Source organism: Barbus barbus (genome assembly GCF_936440315.1).
Source record: "Barbus barbus genome assembly, chromosome: 46".
Taxonomy (NCBI): domain Eukaryota; kingdom Metazoa; phylum Chordata; class Actinopteri; order Cypriniformes; family Cyprinidae; genus Barbus; species Barbus barbus.
This window is the reverse complement of record NC_136724.1, coordinates 21605081-21630252: the sequence shown is the minus strand read 5'-3', so window position 1 is coordinate 21630252 and position 25172 is coordinate 21605081. Positions and strand designations below refer to the sequence as shown.

Sequence of the window (25172 nt, the reverse complement as noted above, 5' to 3'; positions counted from 1 at the left end):
GCATGACCTTAAAAAGGTGGTTCATGCTCGAAAACCCTCCAATGTGGCTGAATTACAACAATTCTGCCAAGATGAGCGGGCCAAAATTCCTCCACAGCGCTGTAACAGACTCATTGCAAGTTATCACAAACGCTTGATTGCAGTTGTTGCTGCTAAGGGTGGCCCAACCAGTTATTAGGTTTAGGGGGCAAGCACTTTTTCACACAGGGCCATGTGGGTTTGGATTTTGTTTTCCCTTCATAATAAAAAAAACTTAATTCAAAAACTGCATGTTGTGTTTACTTGTTATCTTTGATTAATATTTAAATTAGTTTGATGATCTGAAACATTAAAGTGTGACAAACATGCAAAAAAAAAAAAAAATCAGGAAGGGGGCCAACACTTTTTCACACCACTGTGTGTGTGTATATATATACATATATATATATATATATTTTTTTTTTGTATTTGTGGTACTATAGATTCTCAGTTACATCTATTTTCACAAGTCTGAAGTCATTCAGAAAGAGTGTGTGCTGTAATTTGGTTGTCTTTAGCATCCTAGCAACAAACACCAACAAGTAACTCAAGACTCCGGTTGTAGGTGGACATCTGAGTCAGTATCAGGTGTTCATAAAACACACACACACACACACACACACACACTGAGGAGAGTCTCCAGATCAGCACTAGGACCCAGAAGCTTCCCAGTCCCCCGCCTGCTCTCCCACATCATTCACTCCTCTCCTCCCTACCTGAACTACTCACTCCAGGATGGAGCACAGAGATGTCACAGAGACCAGAAGACGACTAAGACACATCCGAATAGACAACATCCTTGCCTACTGGTGTCATTTTTCTTTCTGTATACACAACTTGTAGATTTTGCCTACTGCACATGGACAACGCCATCAGAAGACTTGAAAGAACCTGAACAAATCAACAACTATGTGAAAACCACAACCTTTTATGGATTTAATAGAACCAAATTCTATAGGATTCAAGCTGGATTGTATCTGTGTTTCCAAAGTGTCCTACCACTGGACTTAAACTGCTACACTGGGACTAAACAAGAACTCATACTCAAGTGTTTAGAATCAGTCAGTAAGTGTAAAGTTGTAGTTGTACTTCACTGAGCAACATCTGGATTATCTGGACTGTATATGTGTACCTCTACGTGTAACTCCGCATACAGCCATGGGGAACGCAGCTGGAAGTCTGGAGATGTCACCCGGACGGGACGTCAGACGGCCCCTCAGCACCTATTGGCAGAAACAGCCACCGGCCCCTAAACTGCCTCTACCACCTGAGGACGAATTAGAGGAGAGGTTCAGCATGGTGTTGGTATGTACATGACAAAATATCCCATAATGCAGTAGACTAAAAGTGGGTTCAGCTCTAATATGTCATTTACTTTTTAAGTGTTTTGCTGACTTGGAATGTAGAAAAACAGCATGTTCAAGTATAGTACTGTATGTGCGGTTGAAGCTGAGATGCTACACAGCAGTAATTATAAATGTGTTTGATATGCACCATGATATGTATCTCTGTGCATGCAAAAGCAAAGGATATTATCAAATGAACACAGATAGGACTTTCACATGACTGGAAATTGCAACAGCACAGCCCGTCTGAATGACATAATACAGCTAGTTGTACCACGTTAGATTGAAGAATGTGATGGAATGTGTACTGAGGTGATTGCATTCATATGCATGTTTGTGAAATCTGTCAAATCTCCCCGAGTATGAGTGTTATGCATCAGCAAGGCTGTAATTGTGCAGCTTGGAGGCTTTAATGCGTCATTAGGTGTTTTTCATGTGCTTTATCTACTTGTATCATCTGCATCTCATTTATGATGAGTGTACAGTGTGTGAGTGTGTGGCTGCTTAATACTGTTGTAGTTTAAAGTAGTATGGCTAGTTAATCCAATTGATTACAATTCTGTCATTTTTTGCCATTACACCATTCTTAACTGGTATGACCTTCTTGCTTAAAGCATCTTTAAAGACATTTTCACCAAAAGATGAACATTTTTGGAAAACGTATTAACCCTCAGGCCATTCAAGATGTAGATGAGTTTGTTTCTTCATCAGAACAGATTTGTTCAGATCACTTGTTCACCAATGGATCCTCTGCAGTGAATGGGTGCCGTCAGAATGAGAGTCCAAACAGCTGATAAAAACGTCACACATAATAATAATCCACAAGTAATTCACATGCCTCAAATTCTCTCTTTATGATGTTTTAACTTCAAACCGTTCAACATCATACCACTCTAGACCATCAATTAATGTCTTGTGAAGCGAAAAGCTGAATCAGGAGAGAAATATGTACAGATCAAGCACTGTTAACAAGGGAAAACAGTCCAAAAAAGATCTAGACAAATATGTTGTTGGGTTTTCATGGGAGAGGACAACAGGGGATGGACTTTTTCAATGGAGGAAGCGTTATTATGGACAAATATTTTAGCCGAAAGTAACAGTTTGAAGTTAAAAATGTTCAAATGTTGTGTTTATTTGTTACAAACATGCAGCTTTTCACTTCGCAAGATGTTACCTGATGGACTGGAGTGGTGTTGGTTACTTGTGGATTATTGTGATGTTTTTATCAGCTGTTTGGACTGTCATTCTGACGGCACCCATTCACTGCAGAGGATCCGTTGGTGAGCAAGTGATGTAATGTTAAATCTCTCCAAATCTGTTCTGATGAAGAAACAAACTCATCTACATCTTGGATAGCCTAAGGGGGAGTACAATTACAGCAAATTTTTTATTTTTGAGAGAAATATACCTTTAAGTAGTCCATATACGCACCATATGTCAAATATACTATAGCTTTATGTGAGGAGCAGACTGAAATTTCATTTCAAGTCATTATTTCCTGAAAATCTTCTTGACAGTTGTGCTCCTTGTGGGATCACATATTAGCCAATAACATCTTCATTTGTGTCCTACTGTATGGGAAAATAATGTTGTAAGGGTTTTAATAAAAATGTTGGTTAAAGGTATTATGATTATATAACTCCACATACCTTACCACAATAAATATATCATGCATATATCAGCACAAAAATGATCCAGCCCTGTTGCCCTGCTGGCCATTTATAGTTAAGGCCTGGAATAACGTACATATCATCAACTAGTTAATCTAATAAAAAAAAAAACTGTGAACCAGATTCACAGTAGTGTATTTTACATGGCAGTTTCCAATCTAAAAAGACCAAATCCAACAGTCCACATTAAACAAGTACCTGTGTTTAAAATTAATATTTAGCCAGTGTTTTACACTTTATATAACTTAAATAAGTCTGGCTCTAGTGCTTGTTGGTAAAGTCAGCCATGTTAATTAATTTACTCTGCCAATATCCTTAATGCTGTTCCTAAATCAGATAAGCACTCCACACTTTCCCATCATACAGCAGTGAAAGGCCATTTAAGTATTAAAGTGCGCATGCAGGCCGTCCATCCAACTCAAACAGTTTCATTTTATCCAGTCGCCATCTACAATGCCTATGGAGAAAGAGAGAGTTTGCGACATGGAAACAGAATGCAAATAATGCAAGCAGCACCAGCAGCATGTTCGTGATAAAACACACAATTAAAAGAGCAATCACTCAAAAACACCTAGTCGCGTACAAAATGTAAATATTACATGGCAAAGCTTTAGTGCAATTACCTGTGAGCTTGTTTAGTAAAAGTTACAAGTATTCAATTAAAAGCTGGATAAACAATAAACTGAAGTCTTGCATAACAGTGGGCATATACAAACACAAACTCATGCAATTACACATTTACAGAGGAATCTGTCTTCTTTTCTTTGTGAGGCTGAATTTAAAAGCAATAGTTTTGTCTTTGCTCACACATAATGTATTATAGCTTTTAAAACACTCATTCTGATGCTTTCTACATCGCCTTGCCAAGGGGAGGAGCGCAAAACATCTGCAAAAACGACAGGCCTGTAATTATACAAATGGCCCATTCAGTTATTGATATTTTGCATGTGGCCACTTACCGAAAGTCCATCCATCTTCAGCTGTAGTCCAACCTTCAGCTGATCCAGAAACACTCAGGACAAAAATCATGAGATACAATGAATCAAAGTCAGCTCTGAATGTATTTCAATATAATTATTACTGCAGAAATTAGTCATAAAAACTAGATGGTTGAAAACAACAACAGTAGGAGAAAACATCAAGCTGAGCTCTTATGAGGTGTAAAATAAAGGAATTATGCATGTTTTTAATTTTATTTAATCTACCAGTATCATCTGCATCTAAATTATGATGAGCAGTTATTTTAGAATCACTAAGATGCTGTTATAGTTTTTATTATTTCATTCATTTTTATATTTTCATTTTCATTAAAAGTAATATATATGAAAATGTGTATATATATAACAAATTAAAAATATTATACATATATATATATATATATATATATATATATAGTTTATATTCAGTTTTTATTTCATTTTTAGTTTAGACATTCTAGTACATCAGGTTAAATTAAAATAATATGAGAAATGTTGCTTTGACAACTAGCTGAAATAAATAATAATAAATTAAATTAAAAAAAATTAACGGTTTTAATTTTAGTTTCAGTTTTAGTTAATAACCCTTTTTTAAGTGTCTTAAAAATATAATTTGAACATTTTCATTAAATAAATATATTACAAAATCCTTGAGGTGAATATAAAAGCACCTGCTTCGGCTTACAAATGCAAATATGATAAGGTGAAAACAGTATAATCTTCTAGCATAATTATGCTGAAGGTAAAGTGATATGATGGCTCTGAATAAACATGTGCATTACTCTCTGCACGTGTACTGCAGTATATGCTGCATTGCTGCATTGATCATTGACGCATAAATTATTGGTGTACATACTTGCATAAAAACATTTTGAGTATTTTGAGGATTCAAAATAACATGATGAAGTTATGTTAGCTGACCTTGTCCTGAAAACTGTTTAACTGTTTTCAGGGATAGAACATATAGAAAGGACAAGGAAAGGACAGATGATGTGTTCAGAAACAGGAGAAAAATCAAGCAAGGTATTCCATAAAGGAAGACTGTTTGAGAGAGAGTATGTGTGTGTGTGTGTGTGTTTGTGTGTGTGTGTGTGTGTGTGTTTGTTTGCCCTAAAGCAATATTTCTGCAGATAGCTGTTTTTTCTTCCATTGGCCTGTTTTGCAAATTAGGACACTGTGCCATACTTAGTGAAGAACTGTTCAATATGCGCAAAAATGAAATGACAGCATAGTCAAACATGGTGTTCTGCATGTAACTTTTACATGTCGCATACTCTACAGCTCACAAGATTTTAAAAATATTTTTTATTTACTGCTTATCAAGGCTGCATTTATTTGATCAGAAATGCAGTAAAAATAGTACAATTGTGAAATATTATTACTAACTGTTTTCTATTTGAATATATTTTAAAATGTCATTTATTCTGAATTTTCAGCATTATTACTTCAGTCTTCAGTGTCACATGATCCTTCAGAAATCATTCTAATATGCTGATTTGCTGCTCAAGAAACATTTATTGTCAATGTTGAAAACAGTTGTGCTGCTTCATATTTTTGTGGAAACTGAGGATTCAAGATTCTTTGATGAATAGAGAGTCCAGAAGAACAGCTTTTATTTGAAATAGAGATCTTTTGTAACATTATAAATGCCTGTCGCATCTGATGTTTCGTCTACTTCCGATTATTTTCATACAAGAGGTACAAACGGTTTCCTTTCACTTTTCACAGAAAACATGATTTCATAGGTCTGACGTGTATAGGTTTAGATATTTAGACTGTTAAGTGTATTCGCTTTGGCTTATTATTATACAGTTCTTGAGTCTTTGGTCAAAGAAAGGCTAAATATTAGTATAGAGTTCATTGAGATCTTTTGCAATGTTCCCAAAACAAATGATAACATTCCTGAACTATCAGCTGAAAGATACAGCCAAGGAATCAGACACAAAACACTACTCAGAATTCCCGTCATCTTTCACAGCAAAACATTCTGTTTCGTTCTGTCTAAGGACCTCACCAGCTGTATGTAAAAAGAAAACCCCTTTTTAAGTTCAAGAAAAACAAAAACAATAGGGTATTTGGAAATATGAGGATGAAATTTACCAAACTGCCTCCAAGGGAATAGTAACATCTGATCAAACCCTCCCAGGGACATCCACCATGAGGAAAAATAATCACAGGGGACGAAAATAATGATTTAATCAGCGGTGTCTGCTTTATGTTGCTCATAGTCAGAGATTTGAACAAACCACTATTCCTAAGTATTAAACTTAAAGGGAAAGTTCACACAAAAATGAAAATTACCCCATGATTTACATTTATGCATTTAGCAGACGCTTTTATCCAAAGCGACTTACATTGCATTCAAGTTACAGTTTTTACATTTTATCAGCTCTTGCTTTCCCTGGGAATCAAACCCATGACCTTGGCATTGCTAGCGCCATGCTCTACTATTTGAGCTACAGGAAAGCCTTTCTTTTACTCACCCTCAAAAATATTTTTTACTCACCCTAAAAAAATATCCTGGCTCTTCCAAGCTTTATAATGGCAGTGAAAGGGGGTTGAGATTTTGAAGCCCAAAATAATAATGCACTTAAAAGGAGTTCATAAAATCCTTCTAAAAAAATCCATATTTAAAAGTTTTGTTTACAGCAAAGGAACACCAGACTCCTCTTGGCTTATATTGAAATCCTCATTTTGTACTTTGAATTCGTGACCGGTGTTTTGTTTTGCACTCTCTGCATTCGTCACTTCTCACAGGAGCTTAACGCTAGGCCAAAAAAGTGCATCCATCCATCACAAAAAATACTCCACACAGCTCTGGGGGGTTAATAAAGGCCTTCTGAAGTGAATCGATGTATTTGTGTAAGAAAAATATCCTTATTTAAAACTTTATAAACGTAATCTCCAGCTTCCGCTATCTGTCGTACATGTTCACGAGAGTGGCGTTCCAGCCGATGATATAGGACTAGTGTAAGCTATAAATATATTTTTTAAATCGAAAGCTTATTTCACAATATTACTGTGTTTACCGTATTTTTGATCAAGTGAATGCAGCCTTGGCAAGCATAAGAGAATGGAAGATGACCTTGAAGATGATTGTCATAATGTTTTATGGGATTTACATGCAGCGTGCACACACTGTGTGTTCAGTTTCATCCGATGCTCAGATGAGTCACTGATGAGGTAATTCTGTAGGGCCATAACAGTGTGTGTGTGTGTGTGTGTGTAACACAAATGCAAACACTCATGCTGTTCATAAATAATTAAGGAGATCGTCATAGCAACAGGACATTCACACAGCACTAACCCGCCGGTTCAGAAAGGGCATTCTTACAGTCAGCATACCTCATTATACATGTGATCTGTCCACTGCTCGTAAACCGGCTCACAAGATGCAGCCGCTTACTCATCAGTTGATATGTGACCATCTGCAAACAAGTGTAACGTGTGACTGGTGCCACAATAACGCTGCATTTAAACACTGCAATAGTCTGGGAACATATTATAACTAGATCAGAAGAAAATGTGGCCTGTGCAAATCTTGCCACTGAGATGTTTAAGTGCTATGAGTGGTTGGCAGGGCGTTGTTGTTTTTTTGTGTTAAAAGAAATGCATACTTTTCTTAGACACGTTAAACTGATCAAAAGTGACAGCAGATACATATTTACAAAATATTTATATTTCAAATTTTCGACTTTTGAACTGTATTTTTGTCAAAGAATGTGTCAGTTTTAACAAAAACATTAAACAGAACAATCGTTTTCAACTGTGATAAATGTTTTTGAGCATCAAATCAGCATATTAGAATAATTCCTGAAGGATCATGTGTCACTGAAGACTGGAATAATTATGCTGAAAATTCAGCTTTGATCACAGGAATAATTTACATTATATTCACATAGAAAACAGCTATTTTAAATATATGTTCATATTTAATAGTCATAATATTACACAATATTATTGTTTTTATTGCATATTTCATATATATCATTGATATATATTATTGTATATTTGATATATACATGAAAAAATATTGCTGACCCCAAACATTTGAAAGGCAGTGTTTCATTTTTTACTCTCTAAAAAATTCAACCATGAATAATGGTTCGCAACAAAGATGTTTGCTGAACCCCAAAGTGCTGTAAAAATAATTTTTAAGAGTAGAGGAATAGAACTAATGGCTCTGAAGATTAACTATAAATGAATTCAGACTTACAGAAAGGTTTATGATTTGTCTCTTGCTCTGTGATTGTAGAATTCCATGAATCTTCCACCTGATAAAGTGAAGCTGCTCTGTCAGTATGACAACGAGAAGAAATGGGAGTTAGTTTGTGACCAGGTGAGTTCAGAGCAAACACATAAAACATTCACTTTTTCATTTGTAAAGCTGTTACCGTTTACTACACAAACCACATAACACCCCTTTAAATGGGTCAAGTAATGAAATCCCAAATTGTCCTTGCTTTTTTAAAACTTTCTCTCCAGTTCACCCAGAGCATTTATTTAATTGAAATGATGTTATTACAATATGACCACAGAAATAAATAAATAAATATTGAGCAAGTGGTTAGCAATCATACCAGGGATCATTTACACATCAAAGTCTTAAAGGTACAGCAACATTAAAGATCATGAGGGTGGAAAATGTTTATGAAAAAAATTATTTAAACTGCTCACGATGCAAGAAATGTGACAAACTGTATATGTGGACTTCAGGAAAGAAAGTAAAAATTGCAGAATAAATCCTCTTTAAAGCCAAGATCATTATTCCTTCTGTTTTCTCTCATCAGGAGCGGTTCCAGGTGAAGAATCCTCCTTCAGCGTACATTCAGAAACTTAAGAGTGTATTAGAACAGGGAGGAGGCAGAAAGGTACATATACTTTATATGTTTGAGCCTGTATATGTGTGTGTGTTTAAATCTGAGACTGAGATACAGAGCTTGTCCAGTTATTATTAAACTGAAATATGTAAATGATTTTAATTAATAAAATTATATGTGTGTGATTTGTAGTTTAAAAGACGAGTTCAAGAATCCACTCAAGTTCTGAGAGAGTTGGAGATCTCTTTGCGCACCAATCACATCGGGTAAGAGCCATCACATGACATGCAATGTTATTGACAATGCATGTTACTGGCCTGATTACATAATAAATGAATAGACACTTTTTTTTAAACTTAAAGTTTATCACATTAAAGGAATAGTTCTCCCAAAAATCATAATTTGCTGAAAATGTACTTACCCTCAGGCCAGCCAAGTTGTATATGAGTCTGTTTCTTCATCAGATTTGGAGAAATGTAGCACTCCATCACTTGCTCACCAATGGATCATCTGCAGTGAATGGGTGCCGTCAGAATGAGAGTCCAAACAGCTGATAAAATTCCCCAAATAATCCACATGCCTCAAATCTATCATTAAGAAGCTTTTAACTTCAAACCACTGTTTCTGGCTAAAATACGAGTCGTCTATCCATAATATTGCTTTCTCTATCCATTTTGTCTGCCTAAAACAGCCTTGCCTGAATCAGAAGAGAAATATGCACAGATTACCGAATGCACAAATCACAGAGCATCATTTACCAGTGAAAACAGTATAAAACAAACATGTTGGTGGATTTTGATGGGAAAGGATGCATTTTTCACTGCAGTAAGTATTATTATGGATTATGGACACTCATTCTGACGGCACCCATTCACTACAGAGGATATATTGGTGAGCAGGTGATGTAAATTTAATTTCTCCAAATCTGTTCCCATGAAGAAACAAACACATCTACATCTTGGGTGGCCTGAGAGTGAGTACATTTTCAGATATATTTCTTTTTTGGGTGAAATATTCCTTTAAATGCAGGTTTCTGAAACCTGGAAGTCTGGGAACATCTGTGTCGACACTGGACTGTAATTACTTTGTCACTCATAACTTCTCTCAATTGTGCTCCTTTTGTTCTTCATTGTATTGTTCTCTCTGTCTGTTCAGGTGGGCTGAGGAGTTTCTAAATGAAGAAAACAAGGGTTTAGACGTGCTAGTGGACTACCTCTCTTTTGCTCAATGTGCAGTCACGTATGTACACACACACACACATACACACACACACACACACACACATTGTCCAAGACACAACAGAGGAACCAAAATTCTTAATGTGACAAGGCGTCTGGGAAGAGAACATGCTCTGACCATCCCATGTCTGAAACCAGGCCTCTGATGCCAGTAAGTAACACTAATATTATATTCATCAGCAAAAAAACGAAGAAAGAAACAACAAAGCAACACTGTATGGCAGTCAAACAACTTTTTCATGATTTTAATAGAATTTGATCTCCAAGGCTGTATTTATTTGTTTAAAAATACAATAAAACAGTAACATTCTGAAATATTATTACAATTGAAAAAAACCTGTTGTCTATTTGAATATATTTTAAAATGTCATTTATTCCTGTGATTTTCAGCATCATTACTTATCTTCAGTGTCACGTGATCCTTCAGAAATCATTCTTATATGCTGATTTACAGCTCATTTCTTATTTGTATCAGTGTTGAAAACAGTTGTGCTGTTTAATTATCATGGAATCATAAGACAGATGCTTACTGTGTTTTACAGACATGATATGGACAGCTCTGATAATGGAAGCTTTGAAGAGAAATCTGTGGAAGATTTGACCACCAGTGCGACAAACTCCCCTACCCACAATTCCCCACGCTCAGGACGCTCCATCACCACAAGGTCAGTTATGGAGTATAAACCACTCTGAAATTCAGAATTATACATCTTGTTTCTTATTTAAGCAATTTTTATATCTGTATGTCATTTGTTGTGAAGTTCTTTGGTCCTGAACTGAAGAAGAAAACGTTTTCATCTCATTCACAAATAATTGTATATAGAACATAACTTCTACATTACTATGTCCAGCTTCACACACACAGACAATAAAATCTACAAAAAGAAACATGCATAGACAGACACAATCACTCACAACAACATGCACACATGCAAAACACACAAATATGTCTGCAATGTATTTTGAGATCAAAACACACACACACCCATCCAATCACTTCTATCAGGATCAGCTGCATTCCTGTTACCTAGAGTTTGTTTGTGTGTCTCTGTCACATACAGTACTTTTACTATTAATGATTTTGAGATTTCCAGATGTTGCAGATTACATGTAGTTCTGCTTTTAATTACAGTTTTTAAAACACTATACACTCTCAGAAATAAAGGTACAAAAGCTGTCACTGGGGCCTTTTCAAACGTTACACTCTTGTACCTATTGGGTTCTAATTTGTACACTTTATGCACTAATATGTACCTTTAAGGTACCAAAATGGACAATTTAGGTACCGACATGTACCTTTTGAAAAGGTACCGCCCCAGTGACAGCTATTGTACCTTTATTTCTGAGAGTGTAACCAGGCTTTTGAACTAAAATTTCAAAACCATAATGCCGTTTTTCAAAAAGCACCCCCATTGTGCTGAACAATAAACGCTATTCCCCTGCTTTGACACATGAGTCAGATTTGGTGAACTGTTACTGCAAAACTCTACACACAAATCCTTACAGTTCTCAGTGCTTACACCATGTCGTCATTTAGAAAGCACTAGCATTCAATATTGTTCACTCAAAGCTGCTCATGAACCTTCAATTGGAAAGCATATATAGAAAGAGGACAACACAAGACTTACAAATTCTGATAGTGGACTTTCTCATTTTTATTTTCGTGTTTGTGCACATATTTCTTTTTCTATTCTATTCACAATGATGTTGTAATGTGTTGTGTTTTTTTTTTTGGTCAGACCACTAGTAAAAGTGTAACTGTGAATCATATCCAGTCTTTTTCAATCAATATCCCACATACAGTAATGTGTACATTTGTACTTTTGAAAGGATATATGACATACATAAGAAGTGCAGCCTTCTGCATTTCAGTACAGTAACTGTCATCCAGACTGTTTACATCAGGCAATACTAACAGAGAGCAGTGTTATATCGACAACATTACCAAGTATCTTGTTTGTGAACAATGACACAAGGACATCAGGCATGCGAGAGGATTTTACCCCCGCTGTCTGGCCAGGGCCAGTATAGCCCATGATGCTGAAGAGGTTCTTTGGCCTGTCCCAGAGCAAAGACGGGATACTGGGGCAGAATAATAATATTCCTTGTTGTTTGCTGTTTTGTACTGTACTCTACACTACATTAAATTGAGGAATAAAACATTTGGGGAGTACCACACTTATTACCAGTTTTTGTAGTATTTTTTTGAATTTATCTCATCAGTGTGTAAAACTGTGTTATAGTGTGTGTGTTTTTGACTGTTTGTGTGTCATGTCTGAGAGCAAAGTTTGTTTTTTCAGCAAGATTGAGTTGTTTTGAGTGGAGAGCTTCATTTTGACCTGAATATAGGAAGTTTGGGGAATTTAGTTAGAAGTTATGGATTCGTGTCGCAAAAAAAAGAGGCATAATTTCAAGAAATGTGTTTAAGCAATCGAGAAAAACTGTAATTAGTTTATCTATGAAATATTTACTTTTTTCCTATTTAAACCAAATCATTACAATTAATCACAATGAACATGTGTGAGCTGGTTTCACATGATCGATCTTTACATAATATAATCAAATATAACAATAAAAAGAAAAAAATATATACTAAAAGAGAAATATTATGCTATTAAATATGTAGTAAATAAAAATACTAAAAAGATGTTAAAATATTTTTATAAAATATAATCCCAAATAATATAATAAAAAACTAATAATAAAAACTATATATATTATATTTTTAAAAATAATAATATTTTAATACAAATATTTATACATATTTTTTCTTTTGCTCAGGAAAGCTCTGCGATATTCGCGTCTGCTCAGCCAGAAGAACCACCTGCACCTCTGCATCATGTGCCTCCGTGCCATCATGAACTACCAGGTACTTCTCATCTCTTTCTCCTCTCATTTCGTCTCGTCTCATCCCTTCTCTTGACTAATGTGTCTGTGTGTGTGTGTGTGTGTTAGTTAGGATTCAATCAGGTGATGGCTCATCCCAACTGTGTCAATGAAATCACCCTGAGTCTCAACAACAAGAATGCCAGGTGAGAAGACAATGCATGTGTGTTTTGAATGTTTTTTTCTACACTACTTACATACAGTGTGTTCATGTTTAGGACTAAAGCTCTGGTTCTGGAGCTCCTTGCTGCTGTCTGTTTGGTTCGAGGAGGTCACGAAATGATTATTGCAGCCTTTAATCATTTCAAAGAGGTACGAAAAGACTAGCCTTCTTTCTCTGTTCATCCATCTCACTCTTTTTATCATCATCTGTCCACCTTCAATGTGTCTCCTTGGTCTTATTGTGCACAATACAACAAGAAATATGTCTTAATAAAAAACAACAACAAAAAAAATCAAATATACCAAAACATAGTGAAATCAAAAATGTTCTAAAAAGAATAAAAATACAAATATTGTTATATTAAATATGTATTATTATAAAATACTATAAGTTTGTCTTAATAAAATACAATCAAATATACCAAATCATAATATAATATGAAAAAGTCAAACATATTATAATATTAAATGTCATAAAAATAATAAAAGTAAAAAAAGTTGTTTAATAAAATATGATCAAATATACCAAATGATAGTATAATAAAATAAAATTATAAATAATTATTTTTAAATAATAAAGTTTATTTTATTAACATTTTATCAAATGTAATCTACCAAAACACATAATAATAAATATAATAATAACAATCAATAATAAAAATATGTATTATAATACAAATAAATACTGTCAAACGATTAATCACGATTAATCGCATCCAAAATAAAATTTTTGTTTTCATAATATATGTATGTGTGCTGTGAATATTCATTATGTACATATAAATACACCCGCATGCATGTATATATTTCAGAAAAAAATATGTTATGTTTATATATTAAATATATGTATTTATAATATAAATTATATGAATATAAATATAGACATGTAAATACATGTAAATATTTTCAAAATATATACTGTATGTGTGTGTATTTATATATACATAATAAAAATACACAGTATAAACACATATACTATGTAAATAGAAACTTTTATTTTGGATGCGATTAATCACAATTAATCATAATACAAATATTATTTTTATTATACATATGTATTATAAAAAAAAATTATAAAGAAAAAAAGTTTGTTTTAGTAAAATATAATCAGATATGTTACCAAGACAAAATATAATCAGACATAATATATCCAAATATATTTCTTAATTCTTTAAAAATATATATTTTATTATTATACATTGTCACACAAGTGTGACTTAACAGTCCAAATACTTTTTAGGACCACATATAAGTAATTCTATATATTATAATACAATATGTGAAAAATATTTTCCTTTCATCAGAAAATGTCTAGTAGTTTAATTTCAAGGATAAAAGACCTAACCCAAACTCTGTAGTTATTCTCTCAGACGCTGAATGAACACAGACACTTGATGAGATACAAGTGTCTGATCTGCTGTTAACCTCAAGTAACCTGAAGCTCATACTGATATCAGCCGTTACACCCGTCTGCACTGAGAGCAAAACTAGATCATTCCCTTTATAAAGACACACACACAGGACACATGATCAGCTCGCAACCTCACGCATTCAAAACGTCTGTGTGTTTGTGACAAAGACATGTGTGTGGGAGATGATTCAGATGCATTTCAGTGACAGCAGAAAGGACTATGCAAACCAGAGCAAAAACCGAAACAAATACAGACCTTGTCTGCTTAGGTATTTCCCATCCATTTTTTCTGCGAATCCACATACTTTGCATTAAAATGTAACACGCCCTTCCTGTAGCAAGAACTAATAATTAGATACAGATAATGGATGGAATATTAATCCAATAACATATTTTCAGATGATAAATGATCCTGTGACATCAAATATCACTGAAGGTCTCGTAATGTAGTAAAATGTTCTTACTTTATGGTCAAGTACTTGCTAACAGACACTTTAATCCAAATCAGCGTACAGTAACTCAAATACAGTAAGCAATGGTCTCTGAGGAACCTGTGAATGTCTCTGTGTGTTCATACAGGTGTGTGGAGAGAAAAACAGATTCGAGAAGCTCATGGAGTATTTCAGAAATGATGACAACAACATTGATTTCATGGTGAGGACATATAAAATGCTTCATATCTATTAATTATATCATATCTTACACTAATTTTACAGTATTTAGCTCTACAAAAAGGATAAAGGAGCATGACAGACATCTATATTTATGGCCCATTTGTACATTGACTTAATTTATCAGTCATTCTTGAGAACTTTTCCACTTTAGGACAACCAGAAAGTATATATGTATTTATAATCACACCACATGTGTGTATAATATACATAATGCATTGGAATTCCAGACATAGATTAAGGTTTGTCCTGTTGTTATTGATCTTTTAATGAAGGATCATCAGTGTGAGGAAAACTGATCAATGTATTTCCCCCTTGTCACCTTTAGGTGGCTTGTTTGCAGTTTATCAACATTGTAGTGCACTCAGTGGAGAACATGAACTTCCGAGTGTATTTACAGTATGAGTTTACACAAATGGGACTAGACAGCTATCTGGAGGTGAGCAACTACCGTTTAATGTTTTGCGCTTTTTTTTTATTTCTGAAGGATCATGTGACTCTGAAGACTGGCGTAATGATGCTGAGAATTCAGCTTTGATCACACAAATAAAAACATTCTGTAATATATTCACATAGAGAACAGTTTATTTCAATTTTAAGAATGTTTCACAATCTTACTGTGATCAAATAAATGTAGCCTAAAATGCAGTCTGTATTGTTTTGTGTGTGTGTGTGTAGAAGTTAACTGTCACTGAGAGTGAGAGGCTTCAGGTGCAGATTCAAGCGTATCTGGATAATGTGTTTGATGTTGGAGCGATGCTAGAGGATGCCGAGGCCAAAAACACAATAATGGAACATCTAGAGGAGCTACAAGAACAAAACACACAGGTACACATACCCAAAACACACACACAATTACTGCAACCTATACTGGTAGAAATCTGCCCTAATATAGTTCTGACATGTATATCTGCTGAGAGCGATGGACACCAGCAGAAGAAATGTGCAAAATGCATTCTCTAAGGCACTAAGAGTCGTAGAGGTAAAAAAAATAGGTATAGGAAATACCGAGAGAATGTGAGACGCTAGAAGGGAGGTTCTAGTTGTGAATCGCTCGACCAACTCTAAACTGCTACCATTACAGACCGGGGCACGGCCTGAGTTTGAGCGAATAGGTCAGATATGATGGTCAAAGTAAGTAGGGGGTGAAGTAGTGGAATAGTTAGGTGTCTTGGAAGGTATTTTCTTTCACTTAGTGCGGAAGAGTTTGAACAAAGCTTGAGAATATTTGTTTTTAAATTTCTTGTTTTTATTATTATTATTATTCAATTTTTTTAATTCCTTATTTTTATTGTTGTGATCAATATTATTATTTATGACTATTTTACTTTATTTCATGTAAAGCACTTTGAATTACCATTGTGTAATTCTATTTTGGTTTAATGCCACATAATGCACATCATATTTATGTAAGTAAATAAATAAATATACACACTAAATCATATTAAAGCACTCAGTGCATGTTGTGTATATCAGTTAAACACTAGACTGCAGCAGTGTGAGAGTGAAGCTATGGAGAAGACGTCTGAACTCGAGAGACAACTCATTCAGAGTAAGAAAGAGGTGGAACTTCTGAAGGTAACACGCTTTGCTAAAACACACCTACACACTAGCACACACTTACTTTTACTCCTGTTTCCAGGCTGTGAAGCTTTGATGTGTGTGTTTTCAGGACAGTGTGAAGGAGACACAGACTCAGCTCTCTCAGCTGCAGCAGAAGGAGAAAGAGAGAGAGACACACATTGAGAAGGAGCAGGAGCGAGAGAGAGACAGACAGCGCTCCGCTAAAGCTCTGACCGAGCTGGAGAAGATGGTCCAGGTTCTGGTGGATCGAGGTCTGATCCGCATGGACAGATCCGAATCCGGCTCTCTGGAATTACACATTATGCCAGCCGCTAACACAACAGGTGAAGATACAAAAATACATATAACCAGTGTTACAGTTACATCACCACTTATATCAATTTCTATATAATTCTAATTATATAGCTAAGCTATATAAAGCTAACTAAAAACTTTTTTTTACTAAAAACATTTTTAAACTAAAATAAAAATGAAAAGAGAAAATGTAAAAATAAAAGCTAATTCAAAATATTAACAAAAACTATAATAGTTGTTCAGTTATACTAAACTACAATTAGACAAAAGTTAACCTAATTAATTTTTATAAAGTTATAATATAATATAATATGGGTCCTGAAGCAAAACAAGTGAACAACCACTTCTTTGTACAATTGTATAGATTATTATAAAATCTTATTTATTTTGAAAACTTCTAGCAATGTAATATATGTGTCAGGTTTCCGCGGGGAATGAAGGAGCGAGGGAAACGAGGAATTCTTCAAAACACAAATCTTTCATTTCCAACATAGAAGACAATTAACAGCAGACCAAAACACAGGACACACGACTTATAAAGGAACGGAAACAAAGGGAACTAATGAGATAATTAATAAACACAGATGGAACAGAATAATCTAATCAGGGAACAGGAAACATGACCAAAAAAGGGCAAAACGGAACAAACTCGTGACAATATGCTAATACGAATATTTTATTTCCATGAATACTATCTTTCTAATTAAAAAAAAAACTATCTTGCCTTTTAACCCTAAGATAATAGTACAACAGAAATAAAGGCCTCACCTGTGATGCAGTCTCCGCCCCCTCCTCCTGTGCCCGCCCCTCCACCACCTCCTCCTCCGCCCCCTATGTGTGTAGCTCCACCCCCTTCACCCGTGCCTGGAAGGACAGGAACTGTAAAGACAGGTGAGAGAAATGATGACAGTCATGTACTGTACAACAAAACTATAAGATGTTGGAATGATTTTGAATGAAAAGTGAAGCTGTGCACATTAAGATTTGCTTGTGTTTCTTCCCTGTGTGTGTGTGTGTATAAGGTGTAAAATGTAAGAAGCCAATCAAGACCAAGTATCGCATGCCACTGCTTAACTGGCAGGCTCTAATGGAGGAACAGGTGGCTGGCACCGTCTTCAGAGAGCTGGATGATGAACGTGTGCTTGGGGTCAGTTCTGTGTGTGTTTTAAATCGACTTATTGAAATGTATGCAATAGAGGCACCTGAAGAGTTTTCTTCTTGAAATATATTGTTTAATTATTTATAAAATATTTTTTATATAAATTGTTTAATATTATTTATTTTTATTTAATTATTATTAATTTTAATATTTATACTTTTTTATTTTGATTTAAATGCATGAAACGCATGTTTTAATATTTATAAATTGTACTTTAATAATAATAATAAAAAAGCTAACCTACCTAGGGGTAGTTTTTGGAAATGCATGAAATAGGGTCTCCTGAAAATACAGTTGTTATAAACATTTTCAAATGAAATTTAATTTTGTTTTTAATATTCATGTATTTTTTGCCTTTTTTTCTTTAAATATATTTGTTAATAATTTATAAAATATTTATATATACAGTATTTAAAAAATACATAATTCTTGTTTTAAATATTTATACATGCAAATTTAATGTAAAACAAATGCTAAATGTTTTAGGAATAGTCTTAAGTGGTAAGAATTAGCTCAACATTTATCATCAGAGTTTATTTGAGAAACTAAAGCTGTCTTTGCTCTGTCTGAAGGAGTTGAATATGGACGTCTTTGAAGAGTTGTTTAAAACTAAAGCTCAGTCTGTTGCTGTTGATGTCGGCACTCTGAAGGTGAAAGTGGCTCATAAAGCATCCAGTAAAATCACACTACTGGAGCCCAACAGGGCCAAAAACCTCGCCATCACGCTGCGCAAAGGAGGCATGAGCACCGCGCAGATCTGCACTGCGATCCAATCGTGTGTACAACAGACACAATTTTGATACAACCAAAATTTGCATGTATAAAAATAATCCCAAAACTCTCTGTGTGCAGGTATAATCTTGATTTGCTAAACTCAGATTTTCTGGAGCTGCTGGAGCGTTTCATCCCGACTGATTATGAGCTGAGGTTGATTGAGAAGTACGAGCGTGAAGGACGCACCCTGCTGGAGCTGTCGGAGGAGGACCGATTCATGGTGGCCTTCAGCAAAATCCCACGTCTGTCGCAGAGAATCAGCACACTGACCTTCATGGGCAACTTCAGCGAGAGCATCCTGCTGTTAAAGCCTGTCAGTAAATATATCAGCAAAGTTCACTCCTATTACTTATGAATGGGAGAAACTGCAACTCACACCTTCCGAATAAAACAGCCAATCGCTGATTGGTAAAGTCATTGCGTCACTTTACCAATCAGCGGTCTAGCCTGAAAAAATAAGCTTTTTTTAATGCTATTTAAGCATAAGGAACAACATTCATGGGACAGTTCATTTCGGATTTTGTTGCTGATTTGAAATATATCATTTAATTGTGAGATTTCAGCATTCATTTAGATAGGACTTGGTGAACAGACTTTCCTTGAAAGGGACTGTGATATTAGGAGGATGCATACTTGAATTTAACATAAAATCCACATTTTACAAAAAAATCCTGGTCTTATTTTACAGCAATTAAATGCCATCATCGCTGCATCCATGTCAATCAAATCCTCCAGCAAACTCAAGAAGATTTTAGAGGTAAAGAGAATCTATTTCTATCTGCATAAAATGACTTCTGCAGTGAAAGCTGATTTTCTTTTTCTAGATCATTCTTGCGTTTGGGAATTACATGAACAGTGGCAAGAGAGGATCCGCATATGGATTTCGACTCCAAAGTCTGGACCTGGTGAGACAAAACATCTTTACAAAAATGAGATTTTGGCATATAAAGCAGATTTACAGTTTTAGTTGATCAGTGTCACTTCCAATATCTATCTTTTCAATAGATGATTCACATTGTGTTTATACACTGAAAATAAAATGTAGTGGGATTTGCTATAAAACAGTTTTCACTCAGAAAACCCTCAGAAAAAAACACTGTGACACTGAAATAGTATTTTTTATATATATATATATATATATGTAGGGTAAAATAAATGCATGTCTCATTTGCTTTTGTTTAATTGTATTTTTTGGACATATATGTCCTGTAAGCTTATTCAATTAAATTAAATAGCATTTTTGACTTACACATGAAATGCACATGAAATATTTTCATTTATGCACTGGCAGAAACTTTGTCAATTTATCGTGCATCTCTCACATTTTCGCACTCAGCTTCTGGACTTGAAATCCACAGATCGAAAACTGACACTCCTGCATTTCATCGTCAGCATCATACTAGAAAAATATCCTCAACTGCACAACTTTCACACTGAACTACACTGTCTGGATAAAGCTGCACTGGGTGAGCGTTACACATGAACACATTCACATCAACTCACCACTACCACAAATCTAAGTTTGTATATTTTTTAATTATTTATAAAATATTTGAATCTAATATATTTTTTATAGTGTAATATATTTTCATTGTAACTTATTTTAATTAAAATAAAATAAAATATTGTAGCTGGGCTCTTAGAAATGCAAATATATTTTTAAATATATTTTAATATAAAATATTTAATTCAATTTCATTTGTTTTTAATATTTATGTTTTTTAATGATTTATAAAATATTTTAAGCCAACTTTGAAGCTAAAAAATCCGGGCTGGTAACCTAAAGGTTGTAAGTTCAAATCCCAAATTGCTGAAAGCATCTGCTGAACGAAAGATGCATATTTATACACCGACCTGCATGTTTCTCTCAGTCTATCTGGACAGCATCCTTGCAGATGTTCGATCTCTGGAGAAGGGAATGGAGGTGGTTCGTAAGGAATATCTCCAGCAGAAAGACAGCGCCGTCCTCACAAACTTCATGTCCAATAACGGCGGTCTGCTGGACTCTGTGGTCAAAGACAGCAAAACTGCAGAGGTGGAGATGAGTTCAGTTCTGCATGAAGTTATTTCTGAACAGCAGTGAATAATAGCTTCTACATGACTGGTCTGTGTGTCTTTGCAGGAGGTCTATCACTCAGTGGTGGAGTATTTCGGGGAGGATCCCAAATCCACACCTCCTTCTGTGTTCTTCCCTGTTTTTGCCAGGTTTATTAAAGCATATAAGGTGATGAAATTATTACCTAGTGCTCATATCACATCAGCATATATCATACTGGTAATTAGAGCTTAAAATCACACACAGAAAAAAAATTGGTGTAGGAATTATTTTTCACTTTTCAGTTTCACACAAATTATTACAAAGAAATGGAAAGTAGCACACTGAATTAAAATTTTAAGTGGAAATGATATTATAAAATTTACTCCATAATTATGGTTTTATTTACAATTTATTTATTTATTTTTACAGTGCATTAACCCTACATGAAATGATCTGATAAATTTCAAAACCTCCATATGACACCATATAGCTAATGCATTCAGATTGAGTTTTATTTTAATTATACTGGTTCTGGTTTAAAATTACTGGTTTTAACAATATACAAAATAATAGTCTTAATTTTAAAATCTGTATATGTAATAATCTGTGTATATTTAGCCCAACATAAGTTATGGTTGTTATTGTTCACTAAAACAAAACCTATTAAAATAGTTTCCAGTAATCACAATAAAGCTGAAATGAAAAAATTATAAATATTAGATTTAAAAACTTGAAAATTAGAAATTTTGCCTTGGCAACTAACTGAAATAAAGTACTAAAATGACTAAACTAAAGTAAAAAATCAAAACAAATTATACATTTAAATACTAAAAATAAAGAATGCATAAGAAAATGGCTAAAACATCAAAATAAAATATAAATATTAAATGAACAAAATTAGAGAATTACAAATGCTGCTTTTGGTAACTAACTGAAATACAGTAAATAAGTTTTAATTAAAGTTACTAAAACTACAATAAACTGATTTTTTTTTTTAAATTACAAATAAATTATAAAATAAGAAAAATGACAAAAAAACAGATAAAACGGCAACTTCGAAATTTAAAATGAAAAAAATTAAAAGAATTATAAAATTTATTCAAAATCTTAATAAATACTATAAGAATATGAAGTTTATTTGCAAAAACAGATAACTCCATTTTTTTATTTATTTTCAAAAATCATGTTTTTATTATGTTATCATGCTTTTATTGTTTTATTCTGTTAGCTAGTATTTTGTAGTTATTTTTTACCTAATCAAATTACCCAACTGCAGTTTGTTTGAGATTAACTGGAATACAAACTGAAAAAAAAAACATGATTTTTGAAAATGGTTAAAAAGAGTTATCTGTTTTTGCAAATTAACTCTTCATATATAAACATACTAAAGTATCTTATAGAAGTTACTTCAACAATCCACATAAAGGTACCTCTAGCATACTATTTTTAACGCCAATCCTTTTCTCCTGATCTAGTTTATAGAACTTGGCATGCTGCTTTGTACAGATATTGTTTTCCAGTCGTTCCTCCAGCATGTTGACTGATGGATGAGTGTCTCTTTCTCTGTAGCTGGCCGAACAGGAGAACAAACAGCACAAGAAGAACATCTCTGAGACTGATTTCGGCACAGATTTACACATCTCTGTCTCTCCCGTGAGCACTGCAGTGACTAATAGGGTAATGTGCGACAGACAGAGACAGAAATACCGGAGAACAGGAAGTGAAGTATCAAGGTCTCACGGGTTTGTTGATGTGTTCAGATGCCGGCGATGCCACGCTTCCCTCAGGTGGATCTGATTGCAGAGCTGAAGCGCAGGCAGATGATGCCGCTCGTGAGAGAGGGCAAAGACGGAGCCATCGAGGACATCATCACAGGTCAGGCTGAGATAGACTTACAGGACACAAAACCAATGCCTAACTTTCAATTTTATAATAAGCATGTGATTTTACCATTGTTTGGGGTTGTATTATTAATTAGGCCCGAACGCTCCTAGTGTTCTTCACTCCTCCTAGTGCAAACTGGGATTCTTTGCCTATTCTGTTTCTTTCTTCAATCATTTTGTCTGTTATTTCATTCACTCTTTTTTTCATTCTAATATTCTATATTCTATATTGTGTATTTAGTCTGCCTGTCTTATTTCTTCTTTCCTCTGACGGTTCTCAGCTCTGCAGGCGGTGCCGTTTACGGCTCGTTCTGGGAAACGCTCGTCTCGTCTGCTCTGTGATTCGGGTTTCTGTGATGGGACTTCTGCTTTATAACTCTCTCATTTCCTCTCTTCTGTCTCTGAAGGTATCGCTCTTCATCTACTCATGCTCTTCTGTAACACTCAGCTTCCTGCAAGTGCCTCCCTCAGTTCCTCCGTGTAGACCGCTGATGTTTCCCTTTCTTTCAAGTTTTTGAAAAGCTCAAAAGATATCTTCAGATATCTTCATCAGGGGGGTTTCTGACTGTGTGTGTGTGTAGATTTGAGGAACCAGCCGTACATCAGAGCAGACGGAGGAAGACGAAGCGCCAAATGGAAACCAGCTCAGCAGCTTCCCGTGTCGTCCGACATCTCTCTGTGAAACACACACAGCTCAAAGCATCCTGCGACCAACCCACATAACACATGAAGCCAAAAACTGTTTACGAGAAATATTTAAACAGCGACATTAAGCTATTTGTATCTAAATGATAAAAGCTCAACTATTTATGTTCAATTTAGCAAACAACTTTATGGACAATCTCAAGAAACCTTTCAAGAATGTGTGCTTGCCTTGTATATTTCATTTTTTTAAAATGAAAGGAATAATATTAAGAAAAATTAAGAAATAAAGATGCTTTCATAATTTGCCCCAAAATTAAAAGGAAAAATGTGCTTGTATATTTTACCCAAAAATTTTAAATAAATAAATAAAATTAAGCATTTGAACATGCTTATGCATTTCATATTTAGCAGCACAAAGAAAAAAAATGAAAGAAAAATGCAGAAATTTGTAGAATTTGAACGTGTTTGTATATTTCATATTTTGCCCCAAAATTAATAGAAAAAAATTTATTTGAAGAATCTGAACGTGTTTATATATTTCATATCTCACTCCAAAATAAAATAAATAAAAAAAAGTAAGAAATGTGAAGAATTTGACCATGCTTGTATATTTAATACTCTGCATCAAAATTAAAGGGGAAAAAAGTACATACAAAAAAATACATTTTAAGAATTTAAACACGTGGTTGTATATTTCATATTTCACCCCAAAATTAAAAATAGGAAATTTGAATAATTTGAACATGTGGTTGTATATTTCATACTTTGTGCAAATTGTGCCAAAATTAAAAGGAAAAAAAGAAATTTGAAAAATGTGAACGTGCTTGCATATTTCATATTTTGTAAAAAAAATATATATACATTTAAGAAATTTTAAGATTTTGAATGTGTTTGTATATTTCATATTTCACCCCAAAATGTAAAAAAAAAAAAGAATTTGAACATTTTGTATTTAATATTTTGATCCGAAATTAATGAAAAAAGGAAATTTAAAGAATTTGACTTAAAAAGAATAAAAGTCATCAAAAATAATTTTAAAATGAACAGTAATTCCTTATAATTTTCTTTTAAAGTTTAGGTGAAATGCAGCATATTCCTGACAGGTTTCGTGAGATGAACTCTATAACTACAGCATTTTCAGCTTCATTTTGAAACTGTATTGATCTGTTCATGTATTCTTGAAATGCTTACTGTACACCAACTACTGAAAACTAGCTTTGTCTAGTATGTGTATATTTATTTTTTTCATATGAATCAGTTTTTTTTTTCTTTCTGCATATGACATAATATTTTATACTGGATAAAAATTGGCATTTACAATTACAAAAAAAAAGTACAGCATTTCTGTAATTACAATTAGCGCACAAGACTGTAGTAGAAGATATTCACTTTAATAGTCACAAAAACAGCACAAGAACATTCAAAACCAACAGTCTCTTGAACATACACAACCAGACAAAGTTTTTTCAACATTAAAACAACTTTTGCATTATAACATTTCCATACAGATATATTTCTATTGGTCAACATTGCATTCACACTGTTATTGTTTTATCACAAGTCGTCGTCGATAGATTTATATACATTCTATAAGTA

The 25172-nt window shown here is 34.0% G+C and overlaps 1 protein-coding gene across 1 annotated transcript; it reads left to right on the top strand.

The window, feature by feature from the left end:
* Nucleotides 1–741: 741 nt before the first annotated feature.
* LOC306864911 (formin-like protein 1) lies at nt 742–23990 on the top strand. The gene is made up of 26 exons (XM_079409200.1): nt 742–1323; nt 8267–8350; nt 8802–8882; nt 9024–9097; nt 9987–10070; nt 10612–10734; nt 12851–12938; nt 13025–13101; nt 13174–13267; nt 15108–15182; nt 15528–15638; nt 15878–16027; nt 16676–16777; nt 16872–17106; nt 17816–17968; nt 18100–18224; nt 18809–19011; nt 19089–19323; nt 19699–19767; nt 19835–19915; nt 20347–20476; nt 20882–21045; nt 21133–21234; nt 22618–22725; nt 22809–22923; nt 23513–23990. Exons 1-26 carry the CDS (start codon nt 1177–1179, stop codon nt 23611–23613), a joined length of 3111 nt encoding a protein of 1036 aa, XP_079265326.1. The 5' UTR covers nt 742–1176; the 3' UTR covers nt 23614–23990.
* Nucleotides 23991–25172: the final 1182 nt, after the last annotated feature.